This window comes from Melospiza melodia, chromosome 1 (genome assembly GCF_035770615.1).
Source record: "Melospiza melodia melodia isolate bMelMel2 chromosome 1, bMelMel2.pri, whole genome shotgun sequence".
Taxonomy (NCBI): Eukaryota; Metazoa; Chordata; class Aves; order Passeriformes; family Passerellidae; genus Melospiza; species Melospiza melodia.
In genome coordinates this window covers 113,753,535-113,772,332 of record NC_086194.1, presented here as the reverse complement: position 1 = coordinate 113,772,332, position 18,798 = coordinate 113,753,535, and the positions used below count along the sequence as shown (strand labels likewise).

General features: G+C 41.1%; 1 protein-coding gene across 4 annotated transcripts in view; it reads left to right on the top strand.

The window, feature by feature from the left end:
• Window positions 1–18,798, top strand: part of CARMIL1 (capping protein regulator and myosin 1 linker 1) — a 188,935-nt gene that overhangs the window by 152,836 nt on the left and 17,301 nt on the right. For 2 of the 4 annotated variants that reach the window (XM_063164863.1, XM_063164845.1), the window contains exons 30-33: window positions 8,678–8,695; window positions 12,596–12,662; window positions 12,981–13,177; window positions 17,126–17,232. In XM_063164863.1, the coding sequence (XP_063020933.1) occupies window positions 8,678–8,695; window positions 12,596–12,662; window positions 12,981–13,177; window positions 17,126–17,232 (389 nt within the window). The remainder of the gene's footprint in view (window positions 1–8,677; window positions 8,696–12,595; window positions 12,663–12,980; window positions 13,178–17,125; window positions 17,233–18,798) is intronic. The other 2 variants (XM_063164873.1, XM_063164853.1) reach the window with 1 other exon arrangement.

Here is an 18,798-nt window from a genome sequence, read left to right as displayed (position 1 = left end):
AATTTCAATGAAGGAAAGTTTAAAAAAAATCTCATTAGCAATATATTAAAGTTCTTTATTGAACAATAGATTTAACCTGTAGAGTAGAGAAGAAAATTTGCAGAAATAGCAGAACACTTGTAGATTGGTGGTGTATGTTTTTCCTGGCTAGCCATTGTCAAAGATTAGCAGATGAGTCCTGTATTCACATGAAAATTTATGACCTTGTGTGTTCTGAATGACAAGGTGTGTATGGACCTCAGTGTTTTCAGAGAAAAGGAAAAAATGGCACTCACCAAGAATAAAATTATTGAAAACAAACAAACATGACAAAAAGACCACGCCAAACTCATAAAGCACCACCTGTAAGCTTTTCTCCCCTGGCCCACCCCCAACCCCTGCCCCTCTTGCCATCAACGCAAATTTGAATTAAAACAACAGAAACCTCTTCAGTTGCTTTCACTGGCAGAAGGAGGGGATCATGGTGCACACTCAGGAACATGTGCACTGATGCTGTAAGAATGAAAACCAAAGCACAGATTCTCTGGTATGCCCTGACTTACTACCACATCTGATTCCTACTGCTCTCTATTTACCTGCAACAGAATTGTCTCAAGCATAGACTCAGCTTTTTGGATGAAAGACTGAACACCTCCTGCAAATAAACCCAGTTTCCTGTTGGACTCTATATTCTCCCGTGCTATAAATAAAACTCCAGTTCTGTGACTGACTTAATCCAGCAAAAGTCTTCTTTTTGCTGAAATGAGCATTTCCACTTTCCCCTGTACACAGTTGGCACTTTCCTGCCCACAACCTCACAACAAACTGGGTCTGGGAATTGATTCAACTGACAGTTCAGCTTTTCACAGAGGATTTCTTTCCCAGGTTAGTTTACAGACCAACTAGTCCCCTGGTTGAACCCACAAAACAAATCCTGAGTGGCAGAAACAAGCAGACAGGGATGAGGGCAAAGGCAGCAGCCTGGATGAATGCTGGATTAAATTGATTGTGACACTTGAGTTTCTCTCTTGTATGCATTAGCAGAAATGGGCCTTTGATGTGCAGTACATACAGCACTCTGTGGGAAGCTAGAAGCTGGCATTATGGTATGTGAGAGTGTTCTTGGCTTCTGAAAAGGCTCACAGGCATGTGAGCAAATCTAGTGCAGTGGGAGTCCAGTCATATTTCTGACTCACCCTGAACTAGGACAGTTTATGGAAATGTCACCAGGAGGAGCAAAGCACAGTGCCAGAGTCCTCCCTCCTTAAGCCTTTCCCTACACATGCAGTACTGTGGCTGAGAAAGTGCCATACAAAGGGAATTAGTGGGATCACCATGCAGAATGTCTTGTTTATTTCCAATTTATGTGTTATCCTCATTAGAATTATGAATACATTAATTTTAATAGTGAATATTTATTACCTGTCTTTTCCTGATTTCCTCTGTATATAATTTTGCAACATCCTCACTGCCCTTACCCATGTTTATTCAGTACTTGATACATGTATAGACTACAGAGTACAGGCTTATGAGGGGTTACATGTTCCCAGCTGAAACACTCTAAAAGAAAACTTGCTTTCAATGTCTTTTCTTGGGTCTCTAAATGGAAGGAGGCAATGGATAATTTATAGGTAGGTTTTCTTTCTTAAACCAGCTGAGATTTTTTAGAGTTCAAAGCTGTTTCTCATAATCTAGGGTTTATTACTGGCACAATATGAAGTAAATGAAAAATGTGGCGAACTGCTTAACAGCACTGCATTCATGTTTAAGAAAAAAAGTAGTATAAATTTGGAGATTGCTTTCTGCCTAGGTTATAGGAGGAGCTGTTCAATGCAGCTGCTGGGTATTCTGTTTGGGTGGTGACACCTGTACCAGGCACTTGTTTTCCTGCAGTACTGGTGCCTTAGCAGACCCAGATTTGTGCTGGGGGTGGAGAGGAGGGCGTGTGGTTGTTGTGATTTCATCTGGCAGGCAGCTGAACATCACGCTCACCTCCCCCGCAGTGGGATGCCTGAGAGAATCAGAAAAAAAGTAAAAAACTCATGGTTTGAGAAGAAAAACAAGTGGAGCAGAAAAGGAAGGGTGTATAGTAATAATGATGAAAAAAATCTATGAAACAAGTGACACATGATGCAGTTGTTCAGCACCTGCTGACTGATGCCCAGCCAGACCCTGAGGAGCAGCCACCACCCCCTGTCCAATTCCCCCAGCTTTATAAGCTGAGCATGATGCCATATGGTCTGGAATGTCCCTTTGGTTAGCTGGGGTCAGCTCTCCTGCCTTTGCCCCCTCACAACTTCTTGTGCACCCCCACTCTCCTTGCTGACAGGGCTGCATGAGGAGCTGAAAAGTCCTCGATTTAGTGTAAGCACTGCTCAGCAACATTTAAAAGCACCATCATTTTATCAACACTGTTCTATGCTAAAGCCCAAAACACAGCGCTGTACTAGATGCTAGGAAGAAAATTAACTTGTTCCCAGCATTTACATCCTTTGTGGCAGTAATTGTCATACTGATGCTGAGTGTCCATTGGTTTACTTCACGTGTCATGAAAAAGCCCCATGGAGAGGAGAGTTCAGTAACAAACCACTCACTGAAACACTGGTCTTGTGAGAGCTGAACTTCTCTGCAGGGATTTTAAGTTCTTCTACTACTAAGAAGTTTGTCTGTGGTGGACAGGAAGGTCTTGAATGTGCAGCTGTGCAGCCTGTGGGTAGTGCCACTCCTGGCTGTTCAATGCAACCATTTGCCACTGTGAAGGCAAGAATTTGAATGCCCAGGCTGCCAGCACAGGCATCTCAGCAGGCACCAGCTGGCTGTCATAGGCTGTCACAGCCTGCTGATGGACACCCAGACACCACTTTGTCCAGAGGTGACTGTGCCTGCCTGCATTTGCTTGCTCATTCAGCCAGCAGCTGAATCACCCCAGAACTCACCCACCTGCTTCAGGTAGAGTTAACAGGTTATGAGGGCAAAGCCCTTTGCGCAGGTTGGGTCAGGGAGCACTCATGTGATCCCTTTTGCCAGCAGAACCATGGAGTCAGTTGATGCTCAGCACAAACAGATACAGAATCCTCTTCCCACAGCCTCTGCTCATAAGAATCTTCTTGTTATTTCTCTGGAAGATCAGCCGGAGCTCCTTTGGAGTAGTTCTTGCCAAAATCTCTCCTCTGGAGCCTTTGGCAGAGGCACTACAGCAAGCAGCATGAGAATAACCTGTGATAATGCTATTTCTGTAGCATACATTTCTCTGCAGCCATGATGTATCACAATTCGATTAGCATCTGGCAAGCTGACCTTCTCAAATGGCTGAGGAGTTTTCTGTATAGGCTGTGTGGTCCTTTCTGCTGCTTTTTTGATTCTTCCAGCATCTCAGATGAACAAGTTGGCATGAGGTACTTAATCTGTGTTGTCTGGGGAAATCTTGTTTACTTTGAAATCTGGAGAGCTTACTGAAAATAGCACAAGCATGAGTCTGTCTCACTAAGAGTGCTTCACGCTTCTTGCTTCACCCAGAAGAACGTGAGGCTTGCCACATTTTGCTCTGCAACACTGATACTTCATATTGCAGGGATAAAGAAAGTTCCTCACAGGAAGAGAGGAGATAAAGTCTGTGTCAGGGTAGGCAGTTACAGAGTAGTGTTAGGCTTTGCTATATTTTGTCAAGGAAAAGTAGGTTAGGATGAGCTGGGTTACTAGAATAGGAACTTCAAAATAAATAAATTAATAAAATCAAGCATGTATACTGCCAGAAGGTCAGAAGACAGCCTCCAAGTCATCAAGTCTCATCACTGCTGTCATTGACAGCTGCATCACACAGCCTTATTCATAAATCTATCAGGCTTCCTCTCAAAACATCTTTTGTTAGACTAGAGGAGAACTTAGAGGAAAACATACTTTCTTTGGATGTTATTCAGGTCAGCTAAAGCCTCATTACAAAGTGGTGCATCTATCTTGGCAGTGAGATTGTATCTCATGTTAGATCAAGTTAGTGTGAATTTTTGAGGTCAGTAGTGGCAGGACTGGAATACTAATTTGAAACCAAAAGCACTTAAACAGGTGAAAGAATGTTCAAGCATGCAGATATTAAAGAAAATGAAAAGAAAAAAATGAGAGAAGAACAAAGTGATAGAAAAGTCAGGTTGGTTTCACTCAAAGCTGATCAGAACCTCATTTTATGTGCTACAGTTGATCTATGAGTCATTTCCAATACCATGGTATTTAGATACTCCTGGGAAGTTTGTGTCTATACAATCAGCATTTCATTCCATGCTTGTGGTGAGCAGCCCTGCTTTGCAGGGTAGGCATCTTCCAGTCCTTTCATTATGTTTCTGTCCCTCCTAGGCTCGTGTGCTGCCCCATGACTGTCTGACCAAGCAGCATTATTTAAATTAGATCATACTTTAGTGTCATCACTGCATAGGTCAGCTTTTGAGTTTTGCCATCCTCTCTTGGTTAAATAATGATTGACATTTTCTATCAGTTTGTTTTATAGAAGAAAGTCAAATATTCTATTCAGGTATTTCAGTTTCTCATGCAGGCTCTTAGAATATTTGCTAGTTGCCTGTCAAGATATTTCCTGTTTTCAATAGGAAAGGAAGATAACTTGATAAAGACTTAAAATTCAGAAAGTTGAGAGGTTTTTTTAATGTTTTAGTTCATAAAGTATATTTTGAAATGTCTGAGGAGTACAAAGATTTATTGTGCATGCTGGAGAGATGTCTGGAGCAGTATTTTCTGTGAGAAAATAACTACAGCTCAAGTGTGCCTGGGTTTTCAAGAGTAAAACTTCCTATCATAATTCTGAGCATGTCCACTTGCCCCTCTGGGGCCTTTCCCCTGTCAAATGCCACCACAAGCAATGCATCATCTGCCCACACAGGGCCTGGCAACAGTGGAAAGATGACTGGTAGTTTTTTGTCTGGATGACTGCTAATCCTTTTGGTAGCTGTTCACTTCAGGTTGTTGGATGGAAGGAGAGATTCAGAAGTTGTGCTGGTTCTCAGCGCTGCAAGTTCTAGGGCGGACAGGTACAGCAGTTCTTTTCATAAAATCATCAAATGGTTTCTGTTGGAAGAGACCTTTAAAGATTCACTAGATCCAAGTTCCTGCCGTGGGCAGGAGCACCCTTTGCTAGGTGAAGTTGCCCTAAGCCCTGTTTTTCCTGGCTTGAACGCCCATTCAGGAGTGCATTGCCTCTGAGCTGCTTTAATGGTGTTCTTGCCCAGGGCACCTGATACGTATGGTAGCTGTTAAAGCACTGCCTAAGGCTATCTTGAATAGCTGTCCACCCCTGCATGTTTGCCAAGTTTAAGAGCTTTTTATTCTCTGCCCTGCACTTAGTTGTTAACTAAAATAACTATAAAAGCAAAAGTAATGTAGTTGGAGCCATCCTCTTGGCTCATCTTGAAGCCCAGGTACTGTAGAAGATGTTAACCTCTTTATGAACAAATAGAGAGCAAAACTGATGCTATGGAGAATTACTTTTTCTTTCGCAGGTGGTAATTGCAGGCACGAATTCCTTGCAGGATACTAATTCAGAACATGGAATTAAAAATTTGGTTTAGTAATTTTAGGAACCACTCAGTTTAATTTGTGTGTCTGATTTTTTCCCCCTTCATAGTGAAAGCTTTGGGGTTTTTTATGCAGGAATGTTTATTAGCAGGAATTTTACATTACTCAAAAGATGCAAGTGCAGAATTATTAATTAAAAGAAAATACTGAAATGCTTGATGAAATATCAGTATATATGTGCCACATTTCAGCAAGCAGAAAAGCAAAGGTTTCTTGGCTAGTAAAATATAACAAGCTCAAGGGCAAATCTACTGAGCTTATCTTACTGCAGTGCTACTCCTTTTCTTTCAGAAAATATTTCTGTACAAAGTAATTCTAAAGGTCAGGGTGGTTTATATGAGACTAATTGAATTAATACTGAACCCATAGCTCCTCTTGAAATTCAGCTCTTCAGGGAGGGAAGACAAGTAAACATACTCCTGAAACTCACATATAGATTATTTGTATGCCATGTTTATTGACACTATTTACTCTATTTGTCTATCTGTCTATCAAATTTCCATGTAGAGTACAGAATTCTGAAATATGAAGGTAAGGACTAACGCGCTGATACGAAAGATCATGGCCCCTACATTCAGGACTGTGAGGGGCTTTGCTCTTCTGTCTACTGAAAAATAGTCCATTTGGTGTCACAGATTTTAGCATTGCATTTAACTTTCCAAGGACAATGGCACTCAAGGGGCAGATTCTAAGGACAGTGGCTCAGGTTATTGTCACTGCAAATGAGAAGTGCATGACTGGTTTCCAGAAGCCACATGGGGGGTTTCACTCTGGAAATCTCATCACAAAATCTTTTGTAGTTGAAGTAAGCAATAGCAACTTCCTAGTTCCTAAGGTTTTCTATGCAGATGGTGAGATACCTGCATGTCCAAAGATGTCATGTGCAAAACCCAGAACTGGTCAATTTGCTGCTCTGCTTTGTTAAGAAATTTTTGTCTTTTTTTTTTTTTTTTTTTTAATGACACAACAGATGTGTGGCACTATCAGAGGTAGTTAGGAGACTAAAGGAAGCGTGGCAAATGTTGATTAGCTGAACTGGTGTCATGGCAGCTTTACAGGTCAGAATTCCTTACAGCAAAAGTAAACAACAGGACTTGTGATAAAATGCCTTGTTTTCTTATACCTCTTTCTTAAAAAGGCATACCCCACAAAATGCATACAGCTGAAATGGTATAGCATTGGATAAAAATGTTCTGTAAAATTCCTTTGAAAGATTTTTATGACATCTCAAACCTCATTGGCACATTTTTAGAATGCAGTTTCTGATTTTGTTTGGGCTTAATTTTCTTGGGATTTTTGGTTGTGGGTTGATATTTCGTCTTTGGGGATGGTCCATGTACACTGTGAGGCAGAGCACTTCATATTGGAATTTTGCTGAGAGCAAACAAAGGGGGGAAGGTTGAGAGGCCTCATGGTCTCTAGCGCTTCAGGGGTCTGGACACTGGCATTAGGTTCCCTGAAGAGCCCCCAGATTCCTTGGTGGCTTCAGGCAAGTCCCTTGGTCTTTGCTTTGCTTAACGGTGCTTCCTCCTCTAACCTGTTGCCTGCTGTGCGCCTCTTTCTCCCTCCTGACTCCCCACCCACAAGGTGTTTGGCACCTTTTAAGTGCCTCAGTAGTCGGGAGATCACTGAAGTGTGGAAGGCTGGAGTTTCCATAAGCCCTTTTTGGATCAGGACCATAGACTGTAAACTCCCTCAAATCCTGGGACTGCTTCCATTTGTGTTACTTTGCACTTTGGTCCTAGTCACATTTCCAGCTGCATATATAATACAAATAACTTTCCTGTCTGTGCATTAAATACACAGAAAATGCTGGACTACTGCCACAAATGCTGTCTGAAAGACAATCAGTGTTCCAGGTTTATTTTTTGAAGTGTGCAGGAGCGCCTTTTGTTAAGATTGTTGAAGTATTTGAGATGTTTGTCAATGGATTCTGCAGTCTCCCCAGCAATCTCAGAGCAGCTGTAGTGATTGGTAGTGTAGAAGATGGGCAAGAGAAGACAGAACTTAGATTCTGACAGAGAAATTGAGTCAGAGTATGTGCGCCTGAATCACTACTAGCTGAGAACTCTTACATAAAACCAAAGTTTCTGAAGGTAAAAGAAAATAAAGACAAAAAGAAAAGCAAAACCAAAACCCAGAGGCAAAACGCCACCAAAATAAACAACTGACCCTGAGGACAGCAGGAAAATAAAGGAGAGGAGCTGGGTGCGAGAACCTGCAGCGCTTTGTTGACAAGATGCTTAATCCAGACCACGACTACTCCTGCCACATTCTGCTAACACCTGCAGTGTTGTAATAGCAGCAGTTTCCCATTCAACTTGAAAACAGAAGCACACTTCTAATAATTGTTTTTTCTAACCCTAAATTTGGGAGGAGCATGGTTGGTCTTGAGCCATGGAAGAGATGGGGTATGGCATTTGGGATTGCTTCATTTCCTGCGATGGCTGTGCTGCTTCCTTTTTTTGCTTATAATTTTTGAAGGGAAGAGAAAAGGTTTTGCTTCCGTCATGAAACAGCATCTTTCTCATGTGCCAAAAGTGCTTGAAAGTCTGTGCCTCTAAACCTCCTTATGGGAAGGAGATATACTGTTGCCTTTAGATTTATTTAAACCTCAGGAGAACAGACTTCCATCCTTTTTCATTCCTTCAAGAGAAGCTTTGTTTTATTTTCCTTGTTTGCTTGCATACCACAACAAATTGGCAATTTTTAATTCAGAATCTTCTTTCAGACTAGGAAGTAGGAGAATTACTTGGGTTTTTTTTTGCTACTGGTGCCAGCAAAATGGAAAAATTGGGACAGCAGGTGCAGGTTGGCACCATTGGCGAGTGCCTTATATTGGAAACAAATGTCAGAAAACCTTAATTTGTCCCAATGTAGATAAAATGAGAGAGCACATATTTCTCTGGTTATCCTCTGGAAAGACAAATTTGAATAGCACTTCCAAATACAAGGGATTTTTACCTCATTCTTGCATGTCACCTTTCCTGCTAAGACTTCCAAGTGTTTTGGCTTTAGTTTTCTTTATTTTGGTGATTCCTGGTTTTGCCTCCTTTCCTGAGAACTGCTATTGCTTTGTCTTCCCCATTCATATTCTTTTTTCTTTCTTTTTTGCTGCATGGAGACTCTCTGCTGTACAAGTGTAAGTATTTTTTTAGCTCTGCTGTTTCTGGCCTACTTGTTTATGTTTTTGTGCTCCATTTGCCTCTGTACTGCCTTGAGAGTCTCCTGGGAGACTATAGTGCCATCCATCTGCACCTACAAGTGAAATAGGCAGTGATTCAGGAATGGGTTGGATTTACAAAAAGGTTCAGCTAATGTAGCATCTGAATTTAAGGGATCCCTTGCTTTTAAGACCAAACCAAAGCAGAATGCTGATGTTGAAGGTATAAGCACAAATATTACTGCTCAGAAGGAAAATCTGTGGAGTTGGTTTTATATTCAAGCATCATACAGCTTAATGAAACATGTTCTCAAAGCTGAAAACCCATATGTTGAAGGGAGTCTGGTTGGAGAGATAAATTTCAAGAGGGAGCAGCAAGTTGTTCATTAATTTTTTTGAAATCTTCTGAAAGGGAAGTGACAGGAGGGTCACAGAGCATCTCTGTATCTAATAGGATTGAATATAAATTACTGTGAAGTAGGAGGAGAAAAACATGGAAATAAGCATATCCCTCGGCATTTAGAGTAATTTCAATTATCTGTATAAACAAAGAGAATATCTGAGATCCTGTTTCTGAAAGTACATTGTTTTCTAACATTCAAAACAGAACATTTTCAGTTGTTGTTTTTAATTCCCAAGGTACTAGTGTTCTTCCACAGCTGGTAATACAATTTCAGAAAACTCCAGAGAGCTCAGACAGTTTTGTGAGGAAGGCAGTCAGAAGGGAGGAATCTGGAAAAGCGATCATGGGAAGAGATCCTGGGAGCTTAAAGTTAGCAAGGACACATGACAGTGTGTTAATAAGCCCTTATTTGGAAGCGTGGTAGAGATCTGCTGGCTCACATTTACTGCAGAAGGGCACATTCATGGAGCCATCTCCTGAGATCCTCTCAAATTCCAGAGATGCAGTTAATGTTTCTATCTGTTCTGCCAAGCAGCCTACAATGTGCTTATGGAAAAGTAGGCAAAACAAGGAAGAATTCAGAAGGTGGTGTGCTAGAATGGAAAGTCTGTGGGGGTTGTGTATGAGAGGAGGTGACACCAACAGCTATTCCTCTGTAAAGGCCACAAGGGAAGCATAAGGCTGGAGAGCCGCGTTGTGCTTGTGGGGCCAGAGGTGGTGAGAAGGCAGAAGATGTGCTTCTACCAAAGCTGAACTGCTTCCATGAAATGTAGGAAATGGGAGTCAGGCTGGGGAGTTCAGATATCTCCTCTAGCAATGACATGTGCACTGCTGCTGTAGCAGACTGTGTGGTGGCTGAGATGTTAAGCAGAGATTAAGCCTAATATTTTGTAAAAGAGCACACTGGCCTATTTAAATTAATGCTTTGACCCATTTTGCTCTGCGTGTGATCTAGAAAGTTCACTTGGCAAGAAGCCTTTCATCTGTGCACTTCCTAAACAGGCTAGAAAACAGAAGGTTTTCAAATAAAAGTGTATGTGGAGCTGTTTTTCATGCTGTTAAAGCAAATGGGAAGCATCTCTATCCCTCTGCCTCTATCCCCAGCAACCAAGCTGCTGATGGCTCATGCCAAGCTGACAGTAAGTTACAGCAGAGACTGGCTTATGGTCATCAGCACAAGCTCTGCAGGGTCATCTGGGGGCACCTTCTTGTCTGGGAAGGAAAATGAAATCATTCTGTTCCTGGCTGTTGGAGAAGTATGTGGAGCATTCCAGTCCTTGCACAGGAACCTCAAAACTTTCCCTGTGCTGTTTTGCATTGGTGCCCTGGGCTGAGGCAGCTCTCAGCTTGTCTGTGTTTGTGCTCTCAGAACATTGCCTGTGGCTGTGCAGCTGCTGGGTGACCAGAGCTCTTCCATCAGCTGTGTTTTCTGTCCTCCCTTCTGGTCGTCTTTAGCACAGGAGTTGCTGTATCTACTAAATGTAACTTCCAGTCACACCACCCCAAAAAATCAGGAAGCAGACTAAAATGCATGTGAATATACCTTCACAAGAGAAATGGGCTGTGTCTGGAAATGAAACCAGGACTACTGATAGTGACTTGTGATTGCTGTCCCCCAAAATGCTGAGCTGCTTCAACTCTTTCTTACATGAGTTGTGAATGCTTGGGGGATGGATGGACAGCTGCTGAGGTGTGCAGTTCAGGGGCTGCCCAGCTACCTACCTCTTGCACAGTCCACTGCAGTTGGTGGCTGAAAAAATTCAGCACCTCTCCAGCCACTCGCCATCCAATCCATTGCATTTAACTTATTGGTAACTCTGAAAGTAGTGTCTGACCTTTTGATGCAGCAACACTTTGCCTGCTCATTAGTGTCATTGTGAGTTTGCTCAGGTGGCAAACTACTCCAGGCTCGTCTTGAAACTGTCATTTACCAATTTTTGTCAAATGTGGAAGTGGAAACCTGCAACAGCTGAAGGTATCTTTTTTCCCCCAACAATGTACATGTCAATAAAACCAGAGTTCTGGTTTATTTATCTATTTATTTGTTGCCCAGGCAGTGCTATCACTGCCCACTCTTCAAGTCCTTTTCTGGTCTTGAGAATATGGGTAATAGCTGTCCCATCACAAAAAGATCTGTCATAACCTTGAGCATGTGAGTAGTGGTGTAATGATCCTCGGGACTCCTTTGGGAATATGAATTCGGCACATGCGAGTCTGTGCACTGAATTTTCCATACATAAAAACTAGCAAATGTTTGCCTTAAACATTTCATGATTTGTCTGAAATGTTAATGCCAACTGTGTTTTTTCTGGCTGATATAAAATTGATACTCCTAACCTTCATTAACAATTCTGTTAATGAGTAACATTAATTGATAACAGCTAGCTGACGGATTCTCCAGAATTTGAAGCCACTAGATTTGAAGTCCCTAGGCTTCAAGACTAGCAGGTTAATGGAAATACATGGGTATCACTAAAGCCCCAGTGTACAACTGTACCACAAAAGGAGCCCATCTTTATAGAACCTGAGTGATTTTAAATTAACTCTTGAGAAAACCCACTGTTCAACTTTTAAACAAAAAGTCTGACAATGCCGAACTATGTTAAGAGGTTTGGAATTGGTGATGCATCCATTTCCTGTAGCAAAACTCTTTCTCCTCTCGCAAACTTTCAGAAGGCTTCAGTCAAGACAAGACAGTCAACTTTCTTCCAAAAAGAGCAAACTTGAGTCTTAAGTCTGGGTGTTTGCGCTCTTAAGACATTGTATTACTTTTCTTGGCAACGTGAAGATCAGAAGGCTGGTAGCAGTAATTCAGTAACTGTGTTGAACATACGCTGAACTTTCCACCTCTTCTCAATGTGTGTTAAGTCCAAGGAAGTCATGTGTTTGCTACAGATACTGCCAACATGATGGTTTTGTTTTTTGAAGAAGGGCTGTATTCTCCAAGGCTCATTTTCCTAGGGAAGTTTGGTGAGCTGTGTGGTGATGTCCAGATGCATTGATTCCCAGTGACATACCACTAACAAATGAACTGAGGAAGCGTGTTTTGTATCAAAAATAAAAGCCAGAACAAGGAGTAGATTATTCCTGGTATTGTCATTAACTGCAGTGTTGGAGAAAGTAATTAAGTCTTAAATGAGTCCCTTGTGATCTCTGCAGAGGTGAGATTGTAATAGTTTCCTTGTCTTAGAGTTGGAGATCAAAGAGTTAATGCTTGGACAATTTCAGTAATCATCCTGTGTGCAGCCTGCACTTTTAGTGGGAAAAATGAACTACCTCCCTGGTTCTGTTCAAAGTCAGTTAAAATACAAATTTAGAAAAAGTTTGAATGTATGAGAGAGGGAGGAAAAGCCCCATTCCCTTCCGGTGTTAAATCAAATCAGATCTTTAAATGGTTCATAGGCTTGAAAAACTGTTTTGTTGTTGTAATTTCTTTTGTCCCCTAAAGTAATTGTTATTTTGTTTTGTGTTGATAGATGACTCCTAAATCAAAAAGGAAAAGCATCCACAGCAGAATGCTCCGGCCAGTGTCCAGAGCTTTTGGTAAGTGAGAATTCCTTAAAACCATTTTGTTTCTTTGCTTGCCTGAGGTGATTCTAGATGGTTCTTGATTGAATAACACAGGTGATTCTCCCTCCCTCTGGATTGCATTTGTGGCCCACACTGGCTGCTTTGTCTTGGGACTCTGCTAATGTGTTTGATAGTAAATAGTTGCTCACAGTGCTCTCTCTGCTCACAGAAATGTTGTGGCTAAGTTCCCTGAATGTGCTTATAATTATTTGCCACCAAAAAGAGGAATGGCATCGTCTTTTGTTTTAAATATCATGTTAAATCTAATTAGAAAGTTTTGATTTCTCTTAGAAATGGAATTTGATCTAGATAAAGCACTGGAAGAAGTACCTATCCATATAGAAGACCCACCATTTCCTTCCAGCAGGCCAGACAAACGAACTTCTGGATTCATTTCAGAACTGCCATCAGAAGAAGGAAGGAAACTGGAACACTTCACAAAATTAAGGCCCAAAAGGAATAAAAAGCAGCAGCCCAGCCAAGCAGCAGTGAGTCTACATTAAAATATTGCTGGCAATGTCCTGTGTTGATTGCTTTTTGCCATGAGTCAGGTCTTGCAGTGTAATGAGGACAATGGCTGAAGGTATAAAGCCATAAGCGACTACTTAATTTTTGTTCTGGTATTCATGTCTTTCAGTGTGCTATCCCTATTACAAGTTTTTTGTCTTGTTTGACACAGTCTAAATCCAGGATATGTTTTATCCTTTTTTATTTTGCTTTTGATTTTTTTTTCATGGAGGCAGTTTCTGGAGGTGCTTGGAGCTTTCACAATGCACAAAATATCATGAGACTTTTCAATTATATTGCAAGGGTTTGTTAAGTCTTAATCCTTTTTTCTGCCTGCATTAAAATGTGGTAACTTGGCATGAATTCTTCTTTCTCTCAGCTCTCAGAGGAGCTGCTCTGTGACACCCAGCTTCCCACAGCTCCTAAACTGAAGATGGTGTTTGGGCCAGCAAATCTGCATAGTCACAGATCTGCTTTTCATGCTGGAGCCTGCCTTGGAAAGGCAAAACAGAAGAGAGCACTGTCTGTTCACGAAAAGCATTGGTGTGAACTCAATATACGTGCGTGGAGTTCCCACAGCTCCATTTCCTTGGCACACGGCATCAGTAAAGATTTATTTCTATGATGGTGTGTCCTCAGGGTATGTGAGGACAGATCTGGAGGAGTTACAGAGTTATCTCACAGCAACAGGGCACAGCTGATATGATAAGTAGCCCCATCAAGGGGCAGCCGTTTCCTCTCTGTGTTAGGCTGCCTCACAATAAATGCCTGTGGCTTCTTCTGCTTCCTGAGGATTTCCAATTGGGAGGATCCTTGAAAATTTCCCTAATGCTGGGAAAGACAGTGGAGTGCTTTTTGTACCACATGGAAAGGGAGAAACATTAAAGCAAAGGGAACATTCAAGCCAGCTTTCCATTCCCTTGCGCTTCGCTGGGAAGGTTAGAGGTTGCAGAAGAATGGATTTGTCTCCATGTAGTGAAAACACATCTGTGTTTACTCTCCCAGTTCCACTACTGCTGCAGAACACACGTGTTTTCCCAGTGGCTTCCAAGCTCAGCGTGTCCTGTGCCATCAGCACAAGGAGGTGCAAGGAGTGGGGGCGTGGGAGGGGCAAGTGCTTCACTGCCACGCATGGAACTAGCACATGCAGTGTCTTCTTCAACAGCAGCAAAAAGGTCACACCTTGTAGACAAGTCTTGCTTCCCATGATAGTGCAGCATTGTGGAATGCTCATCCATATTGAATTAATTAGGAAATTGGGAGTTTATTTAGTTGCAGAAATTGAAAGGAGATTTTTTTAGTTAAACTCATATGTCCCTGTCTTGTTTTTATGTACCACTTAGTTCCTTACTAGTTCTCAAAATGAGTCCAAACAAATATTTGAAAGACTTAAGATGTTTGTTTTGATGCTTCTGAAAATAAAACAGCCAGATTTTGGAGGTCAGAGTCATGAGTGGACTGTGACATTGCTTGCAGGGTTAATTTGCTGCTGGCTTTGCCACTTCAAGAATACAGAAAGCAGTGCTTAGGGAAAGCACTTGAAATGTGAGAGGCAAAATCTTGACCTTTCCTGCCACTTAAAGCAGCTCTGTTGGGTTGTTTGCTGTTCCCATTATTTGTATTTAGTAATTCCAGGGGTCTCAGATGATCATAGCTGTACTTCTCTGGTTTTGCTGCAAAACAGGTTTGTTATTTGGAAGCTGAAAAATGTAAGAAAAGAAAGGAGAAAATGGAGAAAAAAGAGAAACTTTTAACTTGAGTTGAGTGGGTGGGCAGAAGAAAGATTTATAGTTTTGTCAGAGTTTCTACTGGAATGAATGTTTAGAGAGGGGGAAAAAAAGAAAAACTCAAAGCCATCCAGTCTCAAGTAGCTTTAACTTTGAAGCAAAATGATAAAACAGTTGTTTATAATTTAGATTTTTGTGAGATCTTAACCTCACGAGTTCTTCCTTCATGTGTGAAGATTTAGTACAGCAAAGGAGGTGAATCTCTAATGTATTAAAGCAATTGTGATTCATCTTATTTATTTCTGCTTCAAAGCCATTTTTTTCCTTAACAAAGAAACATGCTTGCTTTTAAACTTAAGCTTAGAAAAGAGATAAAAAAGGACAAATGAAGACTTAACACTTTTTTTTTTTTTAAGATTTAGGAGGGTAAAACACAAAATAAACCAGAGCTCAGTCTTACAGTTAATGCTGGTACCAGAAGGTGTTACAATAACAGCTATAAGAATATCCTGTACCTTGAGGATCTTATTACACCCTCAACATTTCTGTACATCATTCGTTAATTTTTAGGAACTTGCTGCTGTTTCAGATGCAAATTATTTTCTCTTTATGAGGTAGATCTTCTCATTTGTGGTAGATCATTGGATCCTGGAATTAGCTCCCCTTAAGGAGATCCTCTTGCTTTTGATACTTTCATGTTTATCCCTGCTACCTGGAGGTCTACAGTATCAATGTACAGTGGTTTCTCATTTCTGCTAAAATGCGTCATTCGCTTTTATTTTGTGTTTCGGTTGAGACGCCGGTGATAAGGGGTTTGTCACAAAGACCAACCCAGATGAAGGCGTGTGCACCCCTGCCTACTGTGAGATGTTCCAACTCAGCAAGCTGGCTACAGAGCATACCAAAGTTGGAAATCTGATACATCATTTTGCTAATTTAGTCTAGAACTGTTCTTCATAGAAAATCTGTTGCCAGTTTGACTGGCAACAAAGCAGTCATTACCAGGTGGGCTCCTCTGACATCACTATTAGATTGCTACAGCAGGTGTCAATAAAATATTAACTGTTATCTTTGATAACAAAAATAACAGGGTTCAGGAATGGAAAGTTAAAAGTTTCATGGCTCTGTCAAAGCATGGTTTATATGAAACCCACTTTCCTGACTTAATGAGAGTGAGTTTGATATTAATAGCAGCTTTTAAGAGTATTGAAGCATAGAAAGTTTGTATTCTGCATCAGAAGAGAAACTGGGTTTGCTCTTGAGTTATAGTGGCAACTAGGAGATTCCTTGATTTGAGTTGTTTCAAATTAAAACCCCTGTTATTTTGTGTCCTGATCCTTAGCACTACCCAGAGTACAAATGGGTTGGGTCTTGGGGAGTCCTCTGTAGTCATCTAAAAGGTTTCCATGTGGCATTTGAATTAAAGGAAGTCTCTTTACTGGTAATAGAGCTTTTCCACATCAAAGCCAGGTACAGGAGCTAGACCACATGAGAAGTCCTCCTAGGAGGCTGCTTGTTTCATCTTCAGGAGGCTGCAGAGTCACCAGCTCATCTTCACAGGGCCTTTGTGGTTGGGAGGTATTTCAAAGCCAGCCTGGTTTATATGCCTGAGGTCACCCATATTCAAAATGTGGGCATTGAAATCAAAGATGGGGAGCAAGTTTGTTGTTTTCAGACATTGAGCAAAAGTCTGTGTTTGGTTCCTAAAATGGAACACCTGATTCTGTATTTACAGTCTCTGCTTTTAGAAGTGCTAGACTGAATGAATTATAAAAGGCTCTGTTAGCCTGTTGGAGCCCTATTTCTAAATCTCTAAGTCCAAAATCCAGGTTTTTCTCCAAATAGGGAAACAACTGTCTGTTGAAAATGCTTTCTCTTCAGGTCACCACCTGATCAGGATTTATTTTTTATGTGTTTTGTTGCTTGTCTGACTGACCTCTATTCTCTCAAGCCCAAGGCATTTGATTCCTGGCCTCATGCATTGCAGCATCCAGTTTGTCACTGGTGTTTTGGGTTATTTTGCATTTGATGTAATGCATCAGCTGGCCTGACTACTAGAGGAGGAATTCCAGTGGTGATTCTGTCGTCTGCACTGAGTTCTGGTTGGCACATAAAAATTATATGTCTTAATTCTTAATTATTATCGCTGGAGCAAACATGCTTAGATTACTGTATAACAGAGAGAGTTTTTTCTTCTGTCAGGTGTCTGCTGGAGTACCGCCAGAAGGGGATCAGAATGGCCTCATGGGGAGAGTGGATGAAGGTGTGGATGAATTTTTCACTAAGAAAGTGACAAAAATGGATTCAAAGTAAGTTTAAGAAATTTTTAGAAGTTATTTTTTAAAAAAGTCTATCTTGAACAAGCAGCACTTTCAAGCTGTATTTGACTCCTGTTCCCAATATCCAGGGTTGCAGTTGTGAAAGTCAGAAAATACCTTAGTAGTCAAGACATTGTAAATTCAATTACCTGCCCTTAAAAGTGGCTACTTTGAAATGAATTGCTTTACTATACCATGTTGAGGGGATTAATGACTAGTATATATTTTTATATTTCAGTTGACTTCATTTCACCCTTCAGTGAAGCTCATTAGAGCTGAAGGGGAGCTTTATATTGGTTGATAGTCTCCCCAATGCTCATTGTATATAAGAGTTTTATATATATATATATATATATATATGTATATATATATATATATATATATATATATATATGAGCTTATGCAGTTGCTTTGGAGCTGGGTGTATATTTACAGAACCATGCATGTAGAGGTTCTTGAATTCACTCATGTTTGTGCACATGCACATACAGAGTATTTCCATAACTAAATGAGAAAGCAAGGGTGATTTCCAGGGAACTTGGAATGACCCTTTCTGTGTTTTCCATTAAGGAAAAGAGTAAGTGTGACTGGTTGATAGCTGTGCCAGGAAAAGCAAATGTTCTAAAGTTACCATGAGTTATAGATATCTGTAGTGACATGTGAAGCCATGTGTGATATACTATGTGGAGGCATGAAATTATGGTAGCTTTGAAAAATGTCCTAAGCAGATCAAGATCAGGGTGCTCACAGGCTTCATTCTCCTGTGCTTTCTTTGGGTGCCTGCCAGCTGCTCATTTCAAATCTCCCTGTGAACTTGCACATCCCTGTTTACCCATCCATAGCCATGCTCTTTGCTGAGGATCTTTATTTGGGGTGCCAGTGGCTCTCTTTCCAGTTTGGGTGTTTTTATGTGAATGTGTATGTGCTCAGCTTTGCCCTTAAGTGTGAATACTCTGCTCAGAAGATGCCTCTAGAAAACCTTAGTGGGAGGTGGGCTCTTTAGGGATTGGTTTTGGTTTTTTCTTCTTTTGAGTTCGTGGGCTTCCTTTTTTTTTTTTAAGATGAACATCTACACTGTAAAAGTGACCTCTGTACTCCTTACTGAGAGAAAGTGGCTGTGCCAGCTGCCAGCTAGTTCCTATTTCAAGCAGGGTCCTTAAGGAACAAGATCTCCCAAAAGCTGTGTTAAACATGAGAAAGCAAGGGTGTGCCTAGATCAGTTCTTCTCCTTTTACTAATAGGCAGGTGCAAGCCACAGGAAGTGCATTCTGGAAACAGAGCAGAGTGAAATTGTATGTTGTGGTGGGTTGACCCTGTACCCACCATCACTGCTCTATCACTCCTCTCCTGCTGGATAGAGGAGAGAAAATATAATGAGAGGCTTTTGGGTTGAGATAAGGGAAGGGAGAGATGTCTTGCCAGTTAATGTCATGGACAAAACAGACTCGACTTGGGGGAAAATAAATTTAATATATTGCAAATCAAATCAGACTATGATAATGAGAAATAAACCATATCTTTAAAATATCTCTCCCCACCACTCCCTCTTTCCAGGGC